Genomic DNA, 20,898 nt, shown 5'->3' with positions numbered 1-20,898 from the left:
TGCCACAGGGGTGCTGAGCCCACCCCAGACCCCTTCCCTGGGAGCAGGAGTGGCATTCCCATCCTGTTCCCTTAGCCAGAGGACCAGGCAAGCCAGTGCCAGCGTTTTTATTAAAAGCTGCTTACCTAGGTACTAACACAGGGCTGTAGAAGAGTGAGCTGCAGAGGTTAATTGTGGCAGTCCATAGCAGGAGAGTGTGATGGTGACTCCTTTGTTCCCAGCACAAAAGCTGGGACCTTTCCTTTCCATTCCTGTCCCTTGTTTCTGTCTGTGCTGAATGACCTTACTCTATTTCACTTTTCTGCTCCAATAGCCCTGCTGCTTTGGTTTATTTCTTAACTTTTAGACTTCCCTTCACTCCATTTTGATCACATGCCTTACCAACCTGTGTCTGAGTGCAGCAGCCGGAGTGTGAATGTGCTGTTCAGCCCTGTCCTGTTCCCTGCTCCCCCCAAAACCACCATGGGAAAAGGGCAGAAAGCTGGCCTGCCTCCATCCCCATCCCCCTGCAGCACTTCTAAGCTGTTTAGCAAAGGTAAAAGGTGTCCACTGTTAATTTGCGTTCCAGTGCTGACACTTGAGCTTCCTTCATTCCAAGGGAAGGCAGCATGCCTTCACCCTTGCTGCCTGGAGAACAAGAAGGAAATATTGGACAAAGGCAATATTGGTTGAGGCACAGCAAGCTCGAGCCATGAGGCACCCTGAGATGAGACCCTGCAGAGCTGGGAGCAGTGAGCAGGGTGAACAATTGGCATCTCCCAAGTGGCTGATTCTGAGCAACTCCTGAATCCCAATCCTGAGGGGGCCAAACCCCCCAACGAGTCCATGGTTGCTTTGGCAAATATTAGCCTGAACACATGCTGATCCCAAAATCTGGAGCACCCGCTGGGCAGTGCCACCTGCCAGCCCCAGGCTCTCCCCTCCTTCCTTCTGCACCCAGAGTTTGTGTCGGAATCCTGGCTCCGGGGCAGGCTCCCCCCAGAGCTGGATTTCCCAGCAGTTTGTGATCCTGATCCACAAGGAACTCCCTTCCCCACCCGCTTCCCAAATCCCCTCCCGCCCCCTTCCCCGGGTTTATAGTGGTGGTGGTGCCGCAGTGGTGGGGACTGGGAGAACGTCTCTTCCCACCACGCCTTCCCAGCACCCTCCCAGTGTCTTGGAGAAAGGGGGCTGGGAGCTCCTCTGTGATCCCCAGTGTGTGTTCGGGGTTTGGCAGCCTGACTTAAGTCTGCTTCTTTTCCCATTCCTGCAGAGGAAAAAAAAAAAAAAAAAAAAGTGAAAGAGATGAGGAGACATCACTAGAAAAGGAACACTTCGAGGTATCCCTCCCTACTGGGGGCTTTGGACCCAGCATTTTCCAACCATTTTTATTCAGTTGTAGGGGTGATGCTTTCCCTCTCCCACCCAGCACTGCACTTCCAGGATTTCATGGTCAAATAAGGGGCAAAGACTGAGATTTCCCGTGGGGCCAGAAAGGAGAGGGAGGGCTCAGCAGGACCTTGGCTTTCCGCAGCACGCTCCCCGTGTTGGCTGGGATGATGGAGGGGCTTCTCTTCCTCAGCTCTGCTGCACAGTTCACAGGGACCAGGTGCTCAGGGTGGGTCCCGTTTGGTTTATTTGTAGTTTCCTGTGGAAAAGGGGGAGCAAGAAAAGCTCGGGAAACCCAGCAAGCATCGACAACAGATAAAAAAAAACAAAAGAAAACAAACAACAAAACATGAACTCTAATGAGATAAAAATTGAGGTAACCAAACTGTCCACAATGGGACAAAGCCACGCGTGCTGCTCCCCACATACCCCAACCACAGTTTCCTGTAGAAGTTGAGTTCTGAGTGAGAAAAAAGGGAAGCCTACCCCATTCTCAGCCTTGCTGGTCACTGCCAGCCCCAAGGCCGGCCCTCCTGCCAGCGACTGCTTCAGCTGCTCCTTCACTTCGGTCAGCTTGAGCTCCAGATCGACCCGAGACTCCTCCTTCTGCCGGCACCGCTCCTCCAGCCCCGCCACCCGCTGCTCCAGCTCCTGCAGCCTCGGCCCTGCGTGCACAAGCACCCAGCTCAGCGCTGGGAGAATCCACCCATCCTCCTGCACAGGGACACTAGATGGGGCTGCCAACCCGGCAGAGCGCTGCAGCCGGCCCAGCTCCCGGCCACACTGTCCCTGTGGCCAGCCCGGTGTCCCTGGGCCGGCCCAGCTCTGTCCCCGAGCATCTCGAGTGGCTCCGACCTACCCGTGCTGCCCTTCATAGCTTCCCGCAGCTCCCGCTTCTCCTTCCGCAGCAACATCAGCTCGCTGCGGATCGCTGCCTTCTCCTTCTCCAGCTTCTCCTTCTCCGTCAGGAATCGCCTGGCGTCCTCCTCGGCCCGGTTCTTGCCGTACCTGTACTGGTTGGCACCTGCAGGCGCAGGGGAGAGCCCATGAAGGGCTGCACCGATGGCACCCGTGGTCCAGCTGAGCCCACCCAGCAGCCGTGGCTGCACGTCTCTCTGGGGAACAGCCCCGTCCCGCACTGGCCACGAGCCCTGGGGAGGTTTGTGGCCCGGGGACTCACTGGATGCATGTCTCTTCACTTTGACTTGCGGGTCCACCCGCCGTGATTTCTCGCTGCAGGACGAGGCGTGGCGCTTCACCTGAGCCCCCCCTGGCCGCCCTGGCTCCTCCTCCGCCTGATGGGAGGAGAGAGAGTGAGCTGAGACACCTGCAGGGCCGTCCCAGCCCGGCCACGGCTCCCTGAGTCACTGTGGTGGGAGACGATGAGCCGTGAAGTCGTGCTCACCTGAACCTTCTCATAGGGGACATCATCGTACACCACCCGAGAGGAGTCTGCTCGGTGATCCTGGGAGGAGCTGGCCCACCTGCAGAAGGAGGGGTGGGGTCGTCCTTTCCAGAACATCCTAGCCAGCCCCTCAGGGAGCCCCTCCAGCTCAGAGGGATTCCTGCATCCCACGACCACACCCCACCACACCCTTCATCAGCATGAAACCCTTTCAACTTCCCATCTTGCCCAAGGGAGCAACCCCTGGGGCACTGACTGTCCCTGAGATCACAGCCCAGCCTGTGCCCGTTCTAGGAAATCCCAAGGGCCAAGGATCACCCTGCCCAGCCCAGCACAGCATGCAGCCTCTGGCAGAGCAGGAGCACATCCTTACAGGTAGGAGTGCCTCACGGCCGTCACGATGTTGGCAATGGTCTCCACATCCACGTAGTCATAGTGTAAGGCCTCTGGGGCTGTCTGGGAGCCTGTTTCCACCAAGAGGAGACCCAGCCAGCGGCCCAGATCTTCAGAGCAGCTTGCCTGGAGGACAGAGGAAGAGTTGGAGTGCATGCCCAGCTCCCAGCCACTCATCCATGCTGCCTCCCGACACAAAACTCTTCTGTGCACAAAGCTCCCATGCGGCTCCCCTAGGTCACCCAGAAGCTGCCCTGAGCTTTCCAGGGGAGCACAAAACAAGGCACCGCTTGCACAAGACATCGATCACCACAAAGATTGCTCCTCCATCCTCACAACCCCATCCTCACAAGCCTGTTCCCCCCCGCTCACCTCCAGCGCCGTGACCTCGTGCCCGTGGCGCAGGATACGGAAGGCAAAGGGGTGTTTGGGGCCCAGCCCGGGGACCACCTCGCAGCCCCGCAGGACGATGGCGTTGACGTGCGTGCGCAGGTCCGTGCGGTCCTTGTGGAAGTAGAGGGTGTTGCCCTTGAGGCGACACCAGCGCTCCTTCCAGCACTGGTTCACCAGCACGCTGAGGTAGCCTGTGGGAGGTAGGGGGAGGGAAGGGCATCACCACCTGCTCGGCTGGGCCTCAGGCAGGTTTTGAAGAGACAGAGGTTAACAGCATGGCTTCCTACTCATCCAGCCCTTCTGTGCCTCAGTTTCCTCCCCAGACAACCAGCTGGGCCCAGGGGAGCTGCCAGCTCAGTACCACACAATCCCCCCAGGCTGTTTTTGGGAACATGGCTGACCACTTGCCCACTCGCCACTGGAATTTGCAGAGCCAGGCTTGGACAGCATTTCCCAGCCTGTGGCAGTGTCACAGCCCCACAATGAGTTCATACCCACCTCTCAACCCCTACAGCCATACAGGGGGAAGGACATCACTCCCCACTGATCCCACTCCACTCCCATCTTTGCCCCCAGCCCACACGAACCGCAGCAGGGGATGTCCTCCTCAGTGGAGGAGGTCTGGGTGTCCTCAGGGGATGGCTTCTTCTTGGAGAAGCTGATGATCCTGGTGATTTTCTTCCCTGCTGCCCGGCTCATCGAGCCCTTCAGGTCAGCCAGACCGCTCTTTTTGCCTTTCCCTGGAAGGACAGGGATGCTACTGTGTGACCCTGCTGCATGTCCTGGAATCCCACCTGGCTGCAGAAGATTCTGCCCAGCTGTGGGCACACAGCTGGAGCTGGCTGGGTGGGCAGTGGGGACAGGGGCTGTACCGTGCTCGCCGTGCTCTCTGCGGGTGGCCGGGGACCCGGTGTCACCCATGGCCACACTGTCTGAGTCCGAGGTGTGCTTCTCCTGGGACAGCCGCTGTGGGAGAGCAGAATCCCATCAGCAGCATCCCCGAGCCACTGCCAGCCCTTCATCCCCCTGCACAGGGCTGGGATATCCAGCTCCTGTTCCCCTTCCCAGCCCTGCAGAGCTGCTGTGAGAATGGCAAGGGCTCCTTGTGCAGCCTCAGGAATTCAGGGTCCTCCAGCTCCGTGTTCCCCGGGTTTGTCCACACGGGACCCTAAGAAACCATCACCTTGTCCAGCTCCATCTTGCACAGCATCACTGGGGAGGTGGGGGCTTCCATCCCGCCTGCTGCTGGACTGCTGGCTTCCTTTATCACCTGCAGAGACAGCCCCAGCTGTCACTTCAGAATGACCTGAGGGCCAGGGCTGCCCTCCCTGGCTCAGCTCCTTCACTATCACAGCCATGATGACTCAGGGGGACAGGTCCTGGTCCCCCCACATCTCAGGGCAGCAAACCCAGATTGGGACTGCTCACACCTTGGCCCCTTCAAAACTTCAACAAGTGTCATGGATTTTCTCAGGGATCTTGGAAATCTCAGAAGGGAGAGACTTAGGTGCCAAAGCCAGCATCATCCTGCCAGTGCAGGACACTGTTTTAAGGCATGGCATGTCCTGGCTGTGTAAAACAAGCCCGTTCTCCCACATTTGGGGTGACGGCTGCGCTAGTGGTGTGCTCAGAGGCTCCTTTCCCACCCGCCACCCTTTCCCCGCAGTCCCCACTTCCCGGCCCCGAACAAAGACAGGAAAGGGCCCTGGGGCAGAGGAAGGGGCGAGCAAACATCCCCCCAGCCGGGGCTATCAGTGCCAGAGCCACCCAGGCCCTGGGAAGCGGCAGATAAGAGCCAAGAGCAAAGCCCCCTTCCCCTTCCAGCGGGGCAAGGCCATTCCCAGGGCAGCCCCCTCCCAACCTCAGGCAGGGAAGATGCCAAGGGGAGTCTGGGGATGCTCCTGGGAGGAGCAGTGGTACCTTGAGCCACTCCTCAGCCTGCTCCTTGCTCTGCACTGCCAGCACCAGCGCCTCGGCCCCCGGCAGTGAGAACCGCAGCTCGTGCTTCTTGCGCCGCCCGTCCTTGGGGACATAAATGACGTTGCAGGTGGTCAGGGGCACCTCCACGTGTGGCTGCCGGTCCTTGGAGCTTTTGTAGCACTAAGGGAAGCAGAGAGAACTCAGATAAACCTGCCTGGCTGGCTGCCGTGCTGGAGGGAGGTCTCACAGGAGGCACTGGGTCTCAGGGTCCCTTGCTGGTGGCACAGGTGGAGGTGGCTCAGGCCATGCTGTTGCCTGAGGATACCCTCTCACTCCGTGGTGTCCCAAAAACAGGGGAGCCCTCTGTTCCCTGGCAAGGTAAGCGAGGGCAGCTGCTGCTTGGGTGGCAGCCTTGGGGCAGGGGTTTTGTTTGGATGGTGATTTTTTTTCTTCTGTTTTTGCTCAGCCACCCTCCCAACCCCCCCCCCCTCCCCCCCCAGGGGGATCCTGTGCCCCCAGGCCAGGCTCACCAGCAGTTTGCCATCCCGGATGATGGTGAGCTGCTTGGCCCACTGCCCAAAGCGCTTCTTGCGCAAGAGGAACGCGCAGATCCGGCAATCCTTCACCAGGTTCATGGAGGCCTCCTCCGAGGGCCACTGGTGTGTCAGCTGCTGGCCTTTGGCCTCCTCCTCCTCTTCATCATAGGACTCGTAAGAGCTGCTCATGGCATCCGAGTCATTGTCTGGAAGGAAGCAGGGGAGTCACCCTAAAAGGTGCCACACACCCTGGCAGGGTTCCCCATGCCCAGCAGGCTCCAGACAGAGCTGGGCTGGGTGCCAGGATAGGTGGATTCTGTGTCATCCTCTGGAAACAGCAGCGTTTGGCACCAGCCCTCTCCATTTCCCGTGGAATCTCAGCAGGACACTCGCGGGCTGAGTGCCAGCCCCAGGTGTATCTATCCAGAGCCTTGGGCTCTGTTTATGTCTTTGCAAGGCTCACACTTTGAAATCCTGGTTCTCCAGCCTCAACCCCAGCACCCCCAGCCCATTGCTCAAGCCCCACCTTGGGCTGGACTTTGCCAAAACTCTCCCCTCTCTGTTGAGGACATCCAGATACCTACAGGAATTTTTTTGCTCCCCGTTTATCCTGGTGACAGGGTAGTTGCTGTCTGCATCCTCGTAATAGCCGTCCTCGATGGAGTTGGGGGGGCTGGAGCTATCTGCAGGGGAAGCAGAGGGAGCTGGGGCTACTGCACCCAGTTTTCCCTCATGGATGCTCAGGGGGGCACAGCCAAGCACACCCTCCTAGGGCATCCCGGCATTGGTCCTCCCATGGCTCTGATCTCTGCCCATCACCTCATTCCCAGTCTGGCTGGAGCAAACAACTCCTTGCAATAACAAGTGGGATGGAAGGGAGTGGGACAGCAGCGGTGCTGGTGGGAGTGGTGACAATTCCTTCCCTAGGATGAGCAGTCCAGCCCACTGAGAGCTGCCTGCTTCTTCAGGCAGGTGAGGGATGCAGTGGGCAGCTCGTGGGGCTCCCCCCACCCTCCTGCTGGCCTGGGTGGAGCAGGACTCACTGCGGGAGGTGATGTACTCGGGAGCCTTGCCCGGGCCCAGGGGCAGCGCTTCCTCGTAGTAATCCTCAGGAGGGGGAGTGGTGGGCAGTGGAGGAGCAGGATCCACAGGAATCTGGAGCAAAAACACCTCCAGCATGAGCCAGGCAGCAGCAGGGGCAGGAGCCCCAGCAGGGCACAGGAAAGGTCCCGCTCCCTCTGCAGGAGCAGAGCAGACCTGGCCCAGGGACAGCCAGGCACTTACAGGTTTGGCTGTCTGGTTCCTTGCCAGCTCCATGCCAATGCTGTCACTGGTGTCCCCCTCCTCCTCCTGCATGTCCTGCAGGTCCCGCAGGTCACAGTCTGCACAGGGTGAACAGAGAGTGAAGGGAGCAGGAAAGCAGAGCTGCACATCCCAGCCGTGCCCTCCAGAGATCTCCCTCCAGAGCCCTTCCCTGGGAAGGTGCTGGGAGAAGGGAACAACTGGTAAACACAGCTGGAGCATGGATTCCCTCATGGCCAGCCCCCAAACAGCCACAAGGGAGCAGGAGCAATTGCCCGGAGAGACGATGCCCAGTCTGGATACAAGGATGTAGCTGCCACCCTTCTTCCCAAGGACCCCAGGACCAGCATACACCCAGCATAACCCCCAGGGCATCCCTCCAGCTTAGCGACACGTACCAAACTCCTCAAAGAGGGACTCCACGAAGCTGGTGCCATTGCCCAGGGACGCTGTGTTGACATACATGTAGTCCACATCCTTCCCTGGAATTGAAGGGGATGCTCTGAGCCTGGGGCAGGCACTGGCACCTCTTGTCCCCGCAAACACCAGCCCAGGGGACACAGAGCAAGCCCTGGGGTTGGAGGAACCCCCAGGAGAGCAGGAACGGGGAAGGCTGTGAAGCCCCAGGTGCACAGTGCCGGCCTTCCCGCGGAAACCCCTGCACTCAGCACAAACCCAGGGCAGGAAAAGCTCTGGGAAGCAGCGTTTCCTCAGGGAGAGGATCCAGCCCTCCTGCATCCAGGGCAGGGCTGACGCCAGCCCTGCTCCGGGGGCAGGGAGGAGCTGGGAAGGGAAAGCAGGGAGCAAAGTGCCCCGAGGGGGTTGAGCAGGTGCTGGGCTCATCCCTGCCCTGCAGAAGCTTTTCCCTGCACTGCTGGGGACAGCCACTGCCTTTGGGAACAGCCACTGGCCACCACAGGAGAGGGACACAGACCTGCAGGTGGCTGCAGCTTCTGCAGGATGGTGGAGACAGCCAGCTTCTTTTCCTGTGTGGTGGCACTCAGGTACTCATGGTCCAGCAGCTTGAGCAGAACGCTGAGCTCTGGCAAGAGTTGGTCCAGCACTGAGGGGAGCAGGAAAAATCACATCAGCTGGGGGGATGCTGGGGTGCTGGGGTTAACACAAGGCAAAATGGGCCTGAACTCCAGCAAACCTGGAGCTCTGGAGAGGGCAGAAAGAAAGAGCTGCAGTTCCTCCCAGTGCAGGATCGCTCCTCTCCCAGAACACCCCAAACCCCAGGCTGTGGTGTCACCAGCATCCCCATGCCCTGCCACGTGTAGGACACGTCCCATCACAGCCACCAGCTCCGTGTCAGGGCTCTGGGCCAGCCAAGGGCACGAGGGCAGCCTGGTTTCTATAAATAGTGCCAAAGCAAGCGGGGAGGGGGGCGAGGGGACCCTGCTGGGCACCAGAGCCGAGTGTGCCTGATAAGCCAGGGCTGCTGGCAGGGGCTGAGCTCAGCAGCAATGCCCTGAGCTGGGCACACTCAGCACGGACAGAGAGCTCTGAAGGCGCCTTTGTTTCCCCCCAGCTGAGCTGTCCCCTCCATCTCCCTTGTTAAACATCCTCCAAAATACAAGGGGGGGAGGGAGGGGGCAGTCAAAGAGGCCTGTGATCCCAGGAGGGCACGTTGAGCAGAGCCTGGGGGAGCGCAGGGAGGCAAGGAATTAATTTCCTTTGCTCGTTAGGCTTCCAGCCTGAAGGAGCTTAATGGGGGGGGGGGGGAAGGCTGCAGGAAGTGAGGGGAAATTGCTGCGGGGGGCAGCAGGGGATGGTGTGACACCCAAGGTCACCTGGCAAGCCAGGACCAGCACAGACACTTGTCCTAGAGCTGGTGGGAGTGAGCAGAGACCTGCAGAGCTGGCCAGGGGACAGGGAACACGTCTGCTGTGCTGGGGGTGGGCACTGGTGTCAGTGCGTTTGGGGGCTCTGAGCCCCGGGACAGGGACAGCAAAGGGCTCCTGGGGAGGAGGGGCTGGGATGTCAGTGACCACAGTGACACAGCTGGAAATGGACCCTGTGTCCCCTGCTCTGGTGCTGACCAATGGCTCCCACTGGCTGCTTTCTGCTGGGGCTTCTCCTGCATCCACAATCTGTGGGATCACCCCACTTCCCTGCAGTCAGGCTTTGAACACAGACACCCCAGGACAGACAGTGACGCCAGAAACTCCCTCCTCTCCACGTCTCAGCCTGTCTGAGGCAGGATGGGAGATGTCCATGAGCTCCCTGAGCCTGGGAAGGCCAGGACTTGTGGCAGCAGATGGCTTTAGCATTAACTAACAGGGCTGGATGGGCTGGGGGGGACCCAGGGCAGCTCTGCTAGGGGATGGGGTGACCCAGGGGACAGCACCAGGACACTGCTGCCATCCAGGACACCGGGGCAGTGCTTCCCCTGCTGCCAAATCCTGCCCTGGCAGCAGCACCAAGCACGGTGCTGCAAAGGAGCCGCATCTCCTCCAGCTCCTCTCCCCACCCTACAGCAGCCCAGCTCTATTTTTAGACCCCACAAGTGCTCCCCTCCTCAGGGACCCTTTCCCCAGTACAGAGATAAGGTCTGGACACAGCCTGCAGCTGCAGAGCCTCCCTGCCCCTCTCTGGCTCTGCTCCAGCACAGCAGCAAAAATCAGGTCCTGCTCCAGTAACCTGCAGAGAGGAGGAAGAGGAGGAGGAGGAAGAGGAAGAGTCTCTGGCCAAACCAAAGCAGGAGTTTCCTGGTGTAAAAACACAGCTTTTGCAAGGGGAGAGATAAGACAACCCCATGGAGTTCTCCCTCCAAGTAAAGCCCAGTCTGCAGCTTGAGAGAGCGCTGGGGAAGGGGAGATGCTGAATCCCAGCTCTGAAATGCAGTGGGAGGTGCACAGGGACTCCTATCCTGTGGCCACAGCTCTCCTGCCTCTGGCCACACTTCCTCCTGCACCAGGTGATGACTGGGGCCGAAGGCGGCCGGGGGAAATCGGATGCTGGGAGTAACAGCCATTGTTTGTAGCTAAAATAAAACCCAGGCACAAATAAATCCTTCCTGTTGGCACAGGCAGGGCCCTTGGCCGCTCTGCCTGCTGGTACAGGGCTCCTTCCAGCTGCCACCCACAGCAAACAAACCTTGAGAGCTCCTGGGATGCCCTAAATTGGTGGGGACAGCACCCAGTGACACCCCAGCCCCTGGGGGAGCCCTGCAGGGAGATGCCCGTGGGACAAACAGACCCAGAGGAGTTCTCTGCAGCATACAAACTGTGCTCACCTGTCCACAGGTCGATGTGGAGCCACCTGCAAGAGCCACACAGTGCTGGGACGTGTCCTCATGCCTTGCTGGGTGCCCCAGCACAGGCATCACCAGAGGGGTGAGATGGTGGCAGCCCCCTCCAGCCCCAACACTGCTGCTCTTTGAGGAAGCCCATGGCCTCCTGAGTACTTTGCTGAGCTCCCAGGGCAGTTCCTGTTCCCATCCCCATTCCCAAGAAGGTTTCTTCCCACCGGGGAGGAGGAAGTGCCTTGGTCGGGGTAGCTTGGAGCTCCCAGAATTGTTCCTTTGTGCAGGGGACAGGAGGACAGAGCTGCCTGCACCCTGCCCGCGGCCACTGCTGTGGCACTGCCCTGCCAAGTGGGCAGGAGAGGGGCAGCACTCGGCCCCGGAGGTGGCAGGAGCCAGCCAGGCTCTGCTCCCATCACTCAGCACCTGCTGGGTGTGGGGCAAACTGGGATGGACTGGTAGGGCCAGGAACAGCAGCCTGGAAACCACCCCCGCCTCCTCCCAGTCTGTCCTGCTCCAGGCCGGAGGGGTTTTAGGGAAAAGCCAACCATTAATGATCACACTTGGACCCTGGCAACATCCCCTAAGAGTGGAAGATTTGCTGAGGGGCCACTCGGTGCACATGAATCATCTCCTCCCTGCAAACAAGGGCCCCTTGAGTGGGGCGGATGGGGGGAGCCTCTGACTCTGCATCCAACAATTCCAGCAGGATCTGAGCACTCGGGGCTGGCTCCTGCCTGGCTGGGACCCTGCCACCCTCCCTGGCCCTCCAGCTGCCCCTCACTGGGATAACTCAATGTTCCTGCTCCCAATTCGGGTGCTGCAGCATCACTGAGGGGCACAAGGCAAGCTCAAATCTCAAGTCTCAGCATATCCCCACGGCCCCACCAAGCAGGAGCAGAGCAGCCATGCACAGCTCCTGGGGCCCTCATCATTGTGGCCTTGCAGTAATTAATATCCTTAGCTGATAGCCTTGGAAAATCAATCTTGGGAGATGAATGTGAAACCTGATTGCTTGAAGGGGGCACAAACCCCCCTGGTTCTGCCTCCCAGAGCAGCAGCTTCTCCCCTTACACAAGGAGCCCGCAGGGCTTGGAGGGCTCCTCTGTCCTGCTCTGGCTCCAGGAGAGGGGCAGATGAGCCACCAGAAAGGTTCAAAAGCACAAAGAGTGTCCCGGCTGTGCCTGCTGAGCCTCCTCCATTGATCCCTGGGGATCCCTTTCCCAGCACAGCTCCGGTAGCACCAGCTCAGCCATTCCAGCTGTGCTCATGGAGGGTCCTGGGGCTGTCCCAGTGCCTCTGCCAGCACAGGCTCCTCTCCCCAGGATAAACAGCCTTGCACAAAGCCTTATCTCATGGCCTTGCTCCCACCCCAGCAGAGACCAGTCAAGCCCAGCCCAGAGCTGCTCCCTCAGCCAGGCTCTCTCTTCCAAGTCCCCTGCCTCACCCTGCACAGAGCAGTTCTGAGTCCTTACCACCTCCCAAAAAGGGGGGAAGAGCAAAGGGAGCTGTGGGACACACCTGGAGCCACAGCTCTGCCCTGCACAAGGGAATTGGACACGAGCAGGGCTCCAAACGTCCCCCTCTGAGCACACTCTTTCCTGGAGGAGATGCAGTTTCTCACATCCTCCTCCCTGTCTTAAACGAGGAAACAGGAGTCCTGAATAGAGGGAAGTGTAATTACAGCCTGATAGAGCGTGCAGAGGGCAAAGATTATCACCTGCATTCGTGTCCCTGGCAGCTCACACACTGCAGGACCCATCACTCACTCCGGTGAAGCCTCTGCCCTGGTGTAATTAGATTAAATAGGAACGAGGGGGTCCCACCCCCGGGGCCAGGAGGACAGCCCAGAGGGATCCCCAGGCTGGGTCCAGGCTCTCCTGGTGGTGCCACCCACTCAGTTCACCCTTCACACTCCCCTTGGCACCCAGTCCCTTGGGCAGTGCCTCCCCAGCACAGCCATGGGGCATCAGAGGGACAGAGGCTCCCTGAAGGGACACTGTTTCTGGGACAGCCCCTGCTGGGTTGCAGGCAATGTCCTTCCTCACAGCAGCTTCAGGAGTGCTGCAGGTAATAATTAACAGGCTGATTAAATCACCAACAAGCACCTCCGTGTGACCCAGGCTGCCAGTGACCCCCCCAGTACTCCGTGCCATGGCAGGACCCCTTCTCCAGGGGCTGGTTCCCCCTTTCTCTGCCTCCTGGAGAAGTTTGTGGCTGTTTGCTTTAGCTCTCCCAAAGCAAACTTTATCCCCCTGACCTGGAGGCTGCAGCTACCCTCAGCCCAGAGGAGCAGGGGATGGTTGCTGCGTTGTCCCTCTCACAACTGAGCCCAGCAAGATGCTGAGCAAATAAAATCACCCAGGTGAGAGATCTCTGAGTGACCCTGCTGTGTCCCCAGAGGGGAGCCTACAAACTCTGTTCCTAACCCCAGGTACGAGGAGTTTCCAGTCCAAGCTCAACACAATGAGCCCTGGAAAATCACATGGAGCAGGTTTAGTACTCCCAGACTACATTTTAGAAGTCGGTGCCAGGCCCAGACTACATTTCAGGACTCGGTGCCAGGCTCAGCAGGCTCATGGCAGGATGCTCCAGCCTGGGAGCAGGGCTCGGAGGCTGCTGGCTGGAAAACACATTTAAATAATGAATGAAAAGGAGAGGTTTGAGATGCCCTTTAAAGGAATAGTCAGTCAGGGGCAAGACCTGCTGAGTAATGTATAAAAAACAAGCTTCAGGCAGAGGAGAGATGTTAGGATTACTCAGAACCCAGAATAAACTGTGTTTCCTCCAACCAAAATTTTTGGTGTCGGCCTTTTCCAAACAAACTCCAGCTACAGGTTGGCCTGGGCTCCTCTCCAGCACTGGGATGGTGCCCAACCCTGTGCCCACCGTCCGTGGTGGGCAGAGCAGTGGGAAGCTTCCCTGGGTCACACCTTCCTGCCTGTGGGGACCTGAAGCTGTCACCTCCAACCTCAGCTTCTGGGAGAGTCAGAATTCCAGCTAATTGCAGGAATTCCAGCTCATTGCAAGTGTTCTAATGGGAAACCCCAATTCCCACCAGTCCACAGCACCACTCAGGGCTGGATCCAGCCCCCACATCCCCAAAATCTCCTCTGTTGGGGTTGGAAAGCTCTCTGCATCCCAAGAGACACTTCTCCACGTCTTATACATCCCCAGACCCAAAATCCAAGTTCCAAAATGCCTTGGATGCAATTCCCAGCCTGCAGGAGTGAGACATGGGGAGGCCACCAGAGCTGGCACATCTTGGGAGGAGAAGTCACACGGGGGGGGCGTGTGACAGGATCCTGAGAAGGAGGGGAGGATCCAAACCCTCACCTAGCCGGGTATGGGCAGGGATTTGCAGGAAGGAGCTGCTGGGTCAGCTTTCCCAAATCCCACTGCACATTCCCAAATGCTGTCACCAGCGGGATGTGGATCCTTCTTTACAGAGCTGGTGGGAGAGGAACCACGGATGCCAGTGGGGGAAATATCCTTGTGGAGCTGGGAAGGGAGATGTGCCCTTGGCATCCCTGCCCTGACCCCGACAACGGCCAGGAATGGCAGAGCTGTGCTGGACACGAGTCCCCCTGCCCGGTGGGGGGGGGTCGGGACCCTCTCAGTGGCCACCTCAGGCTTGTCCCCATGTCCTCAGGGCAGGGCACAGCACAGGGTCTCGGTGTGCGGGGGCTGGGGCCGCGCTGCCCCTGAGGACACTCGGTACAGAGCAGGATAAAGTTATTTTCTCAGCCCTTCCCTTTCCTTCCCTTGCCAAGCTCCGCCGGGAGCATCAGGTGCAGGGACAAGGCCACCATCCGACAGCATTTCCGACCCGTTTAACCCCTGCAGGGCAGGGCTGGAGGGGCAGGAAAACCGGGATATCCCAGCGGGAAAGGTGACAAGGTGTGGCCGACTGCTCTGGTCACTGCCGGTGGTTCCACCAGAGCTGGGACTGGTTCTGCTTTTAACTCCGGGGCACCAAATCGAGCTCTCAAACCTGTTGCTACTTAAGTTCTATTCCTTGTTCTATCCTTCACAACTATGGTTTCCCAAAATTTTGGACCACGTAAAATGAGCAGCTGCTCCTCCATCACAAACTTGGGTGGGTTTAATGCTCAAAGAAACCTCCGGAGAAAGTCAAAGCCACTCTACAAAGTGCTCCTTACACATCTCATGCTAACTGCCAGCAATCAGAGCACACCAGCATCTCCCCCAGCTCCCTCTCATCACTTCCAGGATCGCATGCACATGAAAACCACTTCAAAAAAAAAAAAGAAAAAAAGAAAAAAAGAAAAGAAAAAAATTATTTTGAGCATGGAAACCCCTTGCAGCAAAGCTGTTTTTGTTCCAAACTGTTACGAAACGTCAGTGTTTTCCCTCGCCTGCCAAAGAGCCGGCTTTGATGCCATGGGAGGCTTTATCAGGAGCAGGAAAAGAAGGGGCTGCAGCAGCCGTGCCTCGGGGAGAGGCTCAGAGAGGTTATTTTATCCTTTTATTTTATCCTTCCCCGCTGCAGATTGTCAGCCCAGAATCCACAGAGGGACCTGAACTCCCCAAATTCCGCTGCTTCCAGCACCTCGGGGTGATGACAGGCGGCTGCTGCCGGCCAGGGTACCCTCCCTGCTCTGTCACCTCCTGGGTGCCAGCCCCTTGTTTGTGCAGGGCTGGCAGCAAAAGGTTTCCAGCCCCATTGTCCTGTCGTTGGCCCGGGACAGTGGCATTTGATAGATATTGCACAGGACAGAGAGTTGTGTCGTTAATTTTTAAGGTTCCTTATATGCAGGAGAAGATGTGCTCCTCAGGAGGGAGTTTCAGCTGTGCCAGACTAGATAATAGGGAAGGGTTAAGGGGTTAGGACACAAGTCTGGGATGCCAGAAACCACTTCAAGCCTCTACTCTGCTCCACTGTTATCTCCTGTCCCCAGCAAGTGATTTGGCTACTGAACAACCGGCAGAGCTCGGGTCGAGCCCAGTGTTCTCCTCTGAAAAGGCTTCCCACTGCTTGGGATGAGACAACTTCTTCACAACCTTAAACAAAGTTTTCCTGGGCAGGGATAGGAACCTCCTGCAGGCCCATGGGAGCTCAGCTCCACAGCAAAGGGCACGGCAGCCTCGCAACTCGGCACGTTTGCACAGGAAAAGAGCATTTCCAGGTCAAGAGTGGGAAAGAGGCAGGTTTTCCAGGCACTGCAGGCAGACAGGACAGTCCCCAGAGCTCCTGGCTGGGGGCCGTTATCCCACAGTGTCCTTCCCCCCTCCAGCAGCCCCTCCGTGCCCCTCCAGAGCTTCCAGGAGGCTTCACACGAATCCAGGGATTCCCTGCTAAGGCCACCACTGCACGCAGCAGGATATTGGAAAATCCAGAGAAGCAAACAACTCCAGCCCTTCATCAGCATCAGCATCCTCAGGACCACCTCCTCCCACCCTGTTTTACCCACCCCAGGGAGGCTCAGATCCCTTCCCCACCACGCTGGGGCTGGGAACAGGCGGTGGCTGAGTTTCCAGCGGAAGGAATGGCTGCAATGCGGAGGAGAGCTCGGCACTTGCCCGGTGCTAACAGCTGGCCCGGGCTGTGCTTCTCACCAGCCCAGACCCCTTCCTTGCACCGGCAGGATTCCTGCTGCCAGCTCGCAGGCGGCAGGGCAGGAATGATCCCGGCTCCCTCCCACCCATCCTGCAGCCTCCCCATTCCTGCGGGCGAGCTGGAGCCAAGTTTATCCCTGACACATCTCCGCAGGCTTTGCTGGATTTAGAGCCCAGATAAGTTTGGGGCAGGAGCTAAATTCTGGTGGCTCAAAAGGTCAGGGAAGAGACACTAATGAGGGAGGAGAAGCCATGTGTGAGCACAGGGGTGTTTGAGCAAAGGATCGCTTCCCAAATCGCACATTAGGAGCTGGGTTCTCCATCAGCACAACCTGAGAGAATTCTGCCAACAGCCCAGAGCACCATTCCCCCCAGTTAGCCACTGGTGTGGAGCTGGGCCACACACTGGGCACTGCCCAACCTGCTTGGCAATGAGAAAAAACTGGCAGATGATAAAATCAGGATATAGCAGAGCTCCAGGTGAAGGAAGGGGCTGCCAGAGAGCAGAGACTGGGAATGGGCATGGAGCTCCTGCCTAAGGCCAGACCCATCCTTTTATTTGGGAAGGGAACCTTCCCTCCATCAGTCACAGACCCCAGAGGGATCCAGCAGCTCTGGCTGATGAGCAGGAGGGGCTGGGGGAGGTTTACATTAGCAAAGAGCCATCCAGGTGCCAACAGCAATTCATCACCAGCACTCAAAACAAAGCAGGCAGGCACCAGCGACGGGGATAAAACAGCTCTTCCCTGGCAGGGTCAATCTGTGGGGAGGCCAAACCATGCCCAGACACGGCTCCCTCAGCTGGGCACACCCTCCTTCTCTGCCATGAGGTCCTAGGTTTGATTTTTGGGGTGGGCTGAGGTGCAGAGTGGGGATTTCCCCTCAGCTCACACAGCAGGAGAATGGGGATGCTCTGCTGCCCCGTCCCCAGCAGTGATGTCCTCTGGGGCCCCCAAGGACACCACCAAATGTCACTAACATTCCCCCTCATGCCACAGCTCCCTTCAGAGCTAGCAAAGCCACCCTGGCTGGACACAGCCACAGGGGCTGGCTGTCCCTGTCACCGTCCCTGTCCCCTCCTGGGCCGCAGCCACTGGCACTGCTCCCCAAGCACTGACACCGTGCCTGTGTTTCCAGCAGTCCCAAACTCCTCAGAGCTGTTTCCACTGCGGAAACGCCACCCCATCCTTTTACATCGGCAAGGGGAACTCTTGACCCCCTGGGTCTTTGTGGTGCTGACCCAAGGCTGCAGACACAGCACTCCTGAGCTGCCCTGGGACTTCAGTGTGCTCTAGCCCGTGCAGCCAGAGAGGCCCCGGCCACCCTCTTATCGTTTTTGGCCAGTGTTTCTGTAGCACCTCCAAGGCCAGGTCAAGGGCCAGGACCCCCGTGCTCCATCATGTCACCACCTGCCCCTTCTGTGCAGCCCCAGGCAAGGAGCAACCCCCGTGCAAACCTCCCTCTGCTCCCTGCAGGGACCTGGCAGCCCCAGCAGAAAGCCAGGACCTTCTCTGCAGAGTTGGCCCAAAGCCCTGGCAGGTTTACACAGATCCCAGATCAAAGCCCAGGAGCTCGGAGAGCCCGATGCCACAGGCGGGAATCACACACGTGTGGGAAGGCAGCTGCTCCCCAGCAGGGTGGGGATCAGGCCCTCCGTGGCTTTTCCAGACAGGGAAACCCTCTGAACCCCATCAGCTCCATCGGGGAACGTCACCTCCCTTTCCACGACCACAATTTCTCCTAACAAGTGCTTACACCCCACAGCCTCCCTTGCAGGATCTTGGCATTTTACCCATCCGACCAGCAAAGAGAAACTGGTTCCAGCTCATGCCCCAGCCAGCCCTGCTGGAGGACTGAGGGGCAGCAAAGACACGCTGGGACCAGGGTCGCACAGGGAGCCGCTGGGATGCAGCCGCTCGGTTGGGATGGGATGCGCCACCCGCGATTCCTGCGCCTGGCACGGGAATCCCCTGTGCCCTCCGCGTGTGCTCGGGGAGGGATGCGCGTCCTATTCCGTCCCGTCCCATCCTATCCCATTTCGTCCCGGTTCCCGTCCCGGTCCCTTACCGCTGAGCCGGTCCATGGTCCGGAGCCGCGGCTGCCCCCGGGAGCTCCGGGCGAGCGAATGTCCCGGGCAGCGGCCGCCCGGCGGGGCCGGCTCTCTCTCGGGGTGGCCAATCCCTTCATCCGCCCCTCCCTCCCTCGCTCGGCAGCGCCGAGCACCGGCCCGGCCCGGCACGGCACGGCACGGCACTGGGGACGCCCTGTGGGGACAGCCCGGCCGCGGCTGGGGTCCCCTGCCTCCCCCGCCACCGCAGCTCCGAGACCCCCCTGGGAAGGGTGGGGGGTCTTGAGCGCTCCGCCTCCACCTGCTCGTCTTGGGCAAGTTCGGTTTAGGGGGGAAGGAAATCTCCCTGACCCCTCCGTCCTTGTTTCCCCCGTGCCCAAAATCCCGTCCATATCTGCTCCCTCCTGGTGTCCCTGCTGTGCCCAGCGTGTCCCTGGCCATGCCGCTGTCATTGTCCCTCCCCAGCACAGACCCCAAGGGAGACTTGTGGGGTGTGTGACGCACGTGTGACAGTGTCCCAGGCGTGGCAGCAAGGACAGAGACTCCTGGCACTGCCAGGACAATCCAGGTGCAGATGAGCCTTGTGTGGACAGCAGGATGGGACAGAAACGTGATAAGGTTTCACATGTACCCAATTATTATCACTTGGGGAAGCAAGAATTGAAACATCAGATGTGAATTAGCAACTGGCCTGGAGAAATTCCCCTTTTGGGGCAATTTCAGCCCAGGACCACTCCCTTTCACCCCCTCCATGCCCAGCTGGGAACCAGTTCCTGCATGGATGGTGTTTGATGGTCTCTCCATCCTGGATTGAGCCCCAGTTTTCTTCCACAACTTGGGATCACCTTCGGGGCTATGGTTGGGGCAGGAATCTCAGGGCTGCCAACACTGCCAGGCTGCTTTGGGAGTTGCAGGGGCAGCTTCCAGGGCAGGTGGTGACACCTGGGGTGTCCCTGCACCACCCCCCAGGGCAATGGGACACCAGCAGGGACCCTTGGAGTGTCTGCTGTCCCAGAAAGGAGCTGCAGAGCCTGCCCTGGCTTTGAGAGAGAGAGAGAGAGAGAGGAAAAAAAAAAGCCCTGCCTCAGTTTCCCCACCTTTGCCTTGTGGAGGAGAGTTACTGTCCATAAAATCCTTTGGAAATGAAAAGATCCTGCTGTTGCTGTGTTACTACTGTTATTAATAACATCCCCCAGGCTTTCTCACTGGAGCTGCTGCTGGAGAGGGAGGATTCCTCCAGCCACAAACAGTTGAGTTTGATTTAGAGAGCCCTATTTTGTATGAGTGAAATAATTATAAATAAACTCGGCTCATTTACTGCTGCACTAAAGCAGATGAGCAATCATTTCCCAGGGCAATGTTGCCACCTTCTCCTCAATCCCCAGCCCTTTCCTTGGCATAAAGCTCCAGAGCTGGAGTTGCTGCTGATGGGAGAACTCCTGCCCTGAGCCCCTTGAACTCAGGCAAACCCCTGCAAGGGGAACCTGCGGGTGGATTTTTGTGCAACAAACTGGGCAGCTTTGGATGGCAGGGAGGGCATTGAATCCACTTCGTGGGGCCACCAAGACAGGAGGGCTCCAGAGGGGACCAGAATGCAGCCCATAGCACAGTGAAGGTAAAACCTGTGCTGTCCCCTCTCAGGAACTCTGCTGACCCAACTCCTGCTGGTACCCCATGGTTCCCTGGCATGGTTTTGGGGCTGTTCAATCCTGCTATATGCCTGAAAATCCTGCAGGATGAGCAAATAGAAAAGCACAGCACCACAGACACCAGGGAAGAGGTTTGTGTGGAAACGACCTTATTTGTTTTATGAAAAAACAAACAAACAAAAAAAAAAAGTTATCCCATAGAGACTGGGATATAAACATGTTGAGTTTGCAGTAGGGGGAATTTGCCTTCATTCCCAGAGGGATTCATCAGGGACTCAGGCAGCTGTGATGGGGAATTCAGGACAACCCAGGAGAGGTCCAGCAGGTAGTGGGACCTGCATTTCCCACTCCTCTCCTCTGGCCTTCCCTCAGCTCCCAGCTGGAATATCCTGGAATACTCAACCCTGGACAAACCTGATGAGCAGCAAGAAACTGCACAAGGCAGGAGGTGGCTTTGGCTGCTCCACTTAGGAAGGGCTGGATTTGGGGATGGAAAGTGGCTGTTCTGGAACCTTGGGAGGACAAACTGGATCTGGAACAACCCATGCTTTGCAGGGAAAGCCACCAGCCCAGGAGGGATTGGGACTCAGGGTCACACCTTGGCCCTGTGGGGTCCCCACCACTTCTATCCCCTGCCCTAAGCTCTGCATTTCAGATCCTGAAGTGCCCCCAGTCCTGGCCATGTAAAGCCAGGGATGGATTTAAAGAGCCTGGAGTCAGATCCCACTTTCCTGCCATTGTGTCCAGAGCCTTTTCCACCTCTACTCCACATCCCAGCTGAGCAGAAGGGGATAGGACACCCCTATCCCCAAGCCCTGCTCTCTTCAAGCTCCAGGAACCATGGCTGCAGGAAAATCCTCCCCTCTCTTTGTGTCCCTCTTTGTGGGACAGCAGTGACAGACACCAAGTGTGGGGAGAACCCAGGCACGGATACAGAAATCAGGCTGGAAAAGGAAAGGAAACACAGAGCATCGAACGATCTGCAAGACTCCAATTCACTCTCAGTGGGGCAGAGAGGGGCCCTGTGCCCCGTACAG

At 58.4% G+C, this 20,898-nt stretch overlaps 1 protein-coding gene across 1 annotated transcript; it reads right to left on the bottom strand.

Annotated features, from left to right (window-relative positions):
- Nucleotides 1–938: 938 nt before the first annotated feature.
- On the bottom strand, nucleotides 939–18,227 carry AFAP1L1 (actin filament associated protein 1 like 1). The gene is made up of 19 exons (XM_062502051.1): nucleotides 18,212–18,227; nucleotides 8,252–8,380; nucleotides 7,716–7,799; nucleotides 7,300–7,397; nucleotides 7,059–7,170; nucleotides 6,600–6,698; nucleotides 6,010–6,221; nucleotides 5,480–5,659; nucleotides 4,743–4,829; nucleotides 4,432–4,525; nucleotides 4,147–4,299; nucleotides 3,539–3,750; nucleotides 3,147–3,292; nucleotides 2,774–2,852; nucleotides 2,549–2,663; nucleotides 2,228–2,392; nucleotides 1,855–2,033; nucleotides 1,499–1,627; nucleotides 939–1,246 (listed from the first exon to the last, which is right to left on the bottom strand). Exons 1-19 carry the CDS (start codon nucleotides 18,225–18,227, stop codon nucleotides 1,223–1,225), a joined length of 2,313 nt encoding a protein of 770 aa, XP_062358035.1. The 3' UTR covers nucleotides 939–1,222.
- Nucleotides 18,228–20,898: the final 2,671 nt, after the last annotated feature.

Source organism: Cinclus cinclus, chromosome 14 (assembly GCF_963662255.1).
Source record: "Cinclus cinclus chromosome 14, bCinCin1.1, whole genome shotgun sequence".
Classification (NCBI taxonomy): domain Eukaryota; kingdom Metazoa; phylum Chordata; class Aves; order Passeriformes; family Cinclidae; genus Cinclus; species Cinclus cinclus.
This window is presented reverse-complemented; position numbering and strand designations above follow the sequence as displayed.

Bases quoted from the DNA above. Each gene is read 5' to 3' on its own strand.
- AFAP1L1 (XM_062502051.1), bottom strand. The intron at 7,398-7,715 runs GTACGTGTCGCT...CACCCTGTGCAG, and splicing joins GTCCCTCTTTGAGGAGTTTG to ACTGTGACCTGCGGGACCTG. The intron at 4,526-4,742 runs GTGATGGTTTCT...GCTCTCCCACAG, and splicing joins GCAAGATGGAGCTGGACAAG to CGGCTGTCCCAGGAGAAGCA.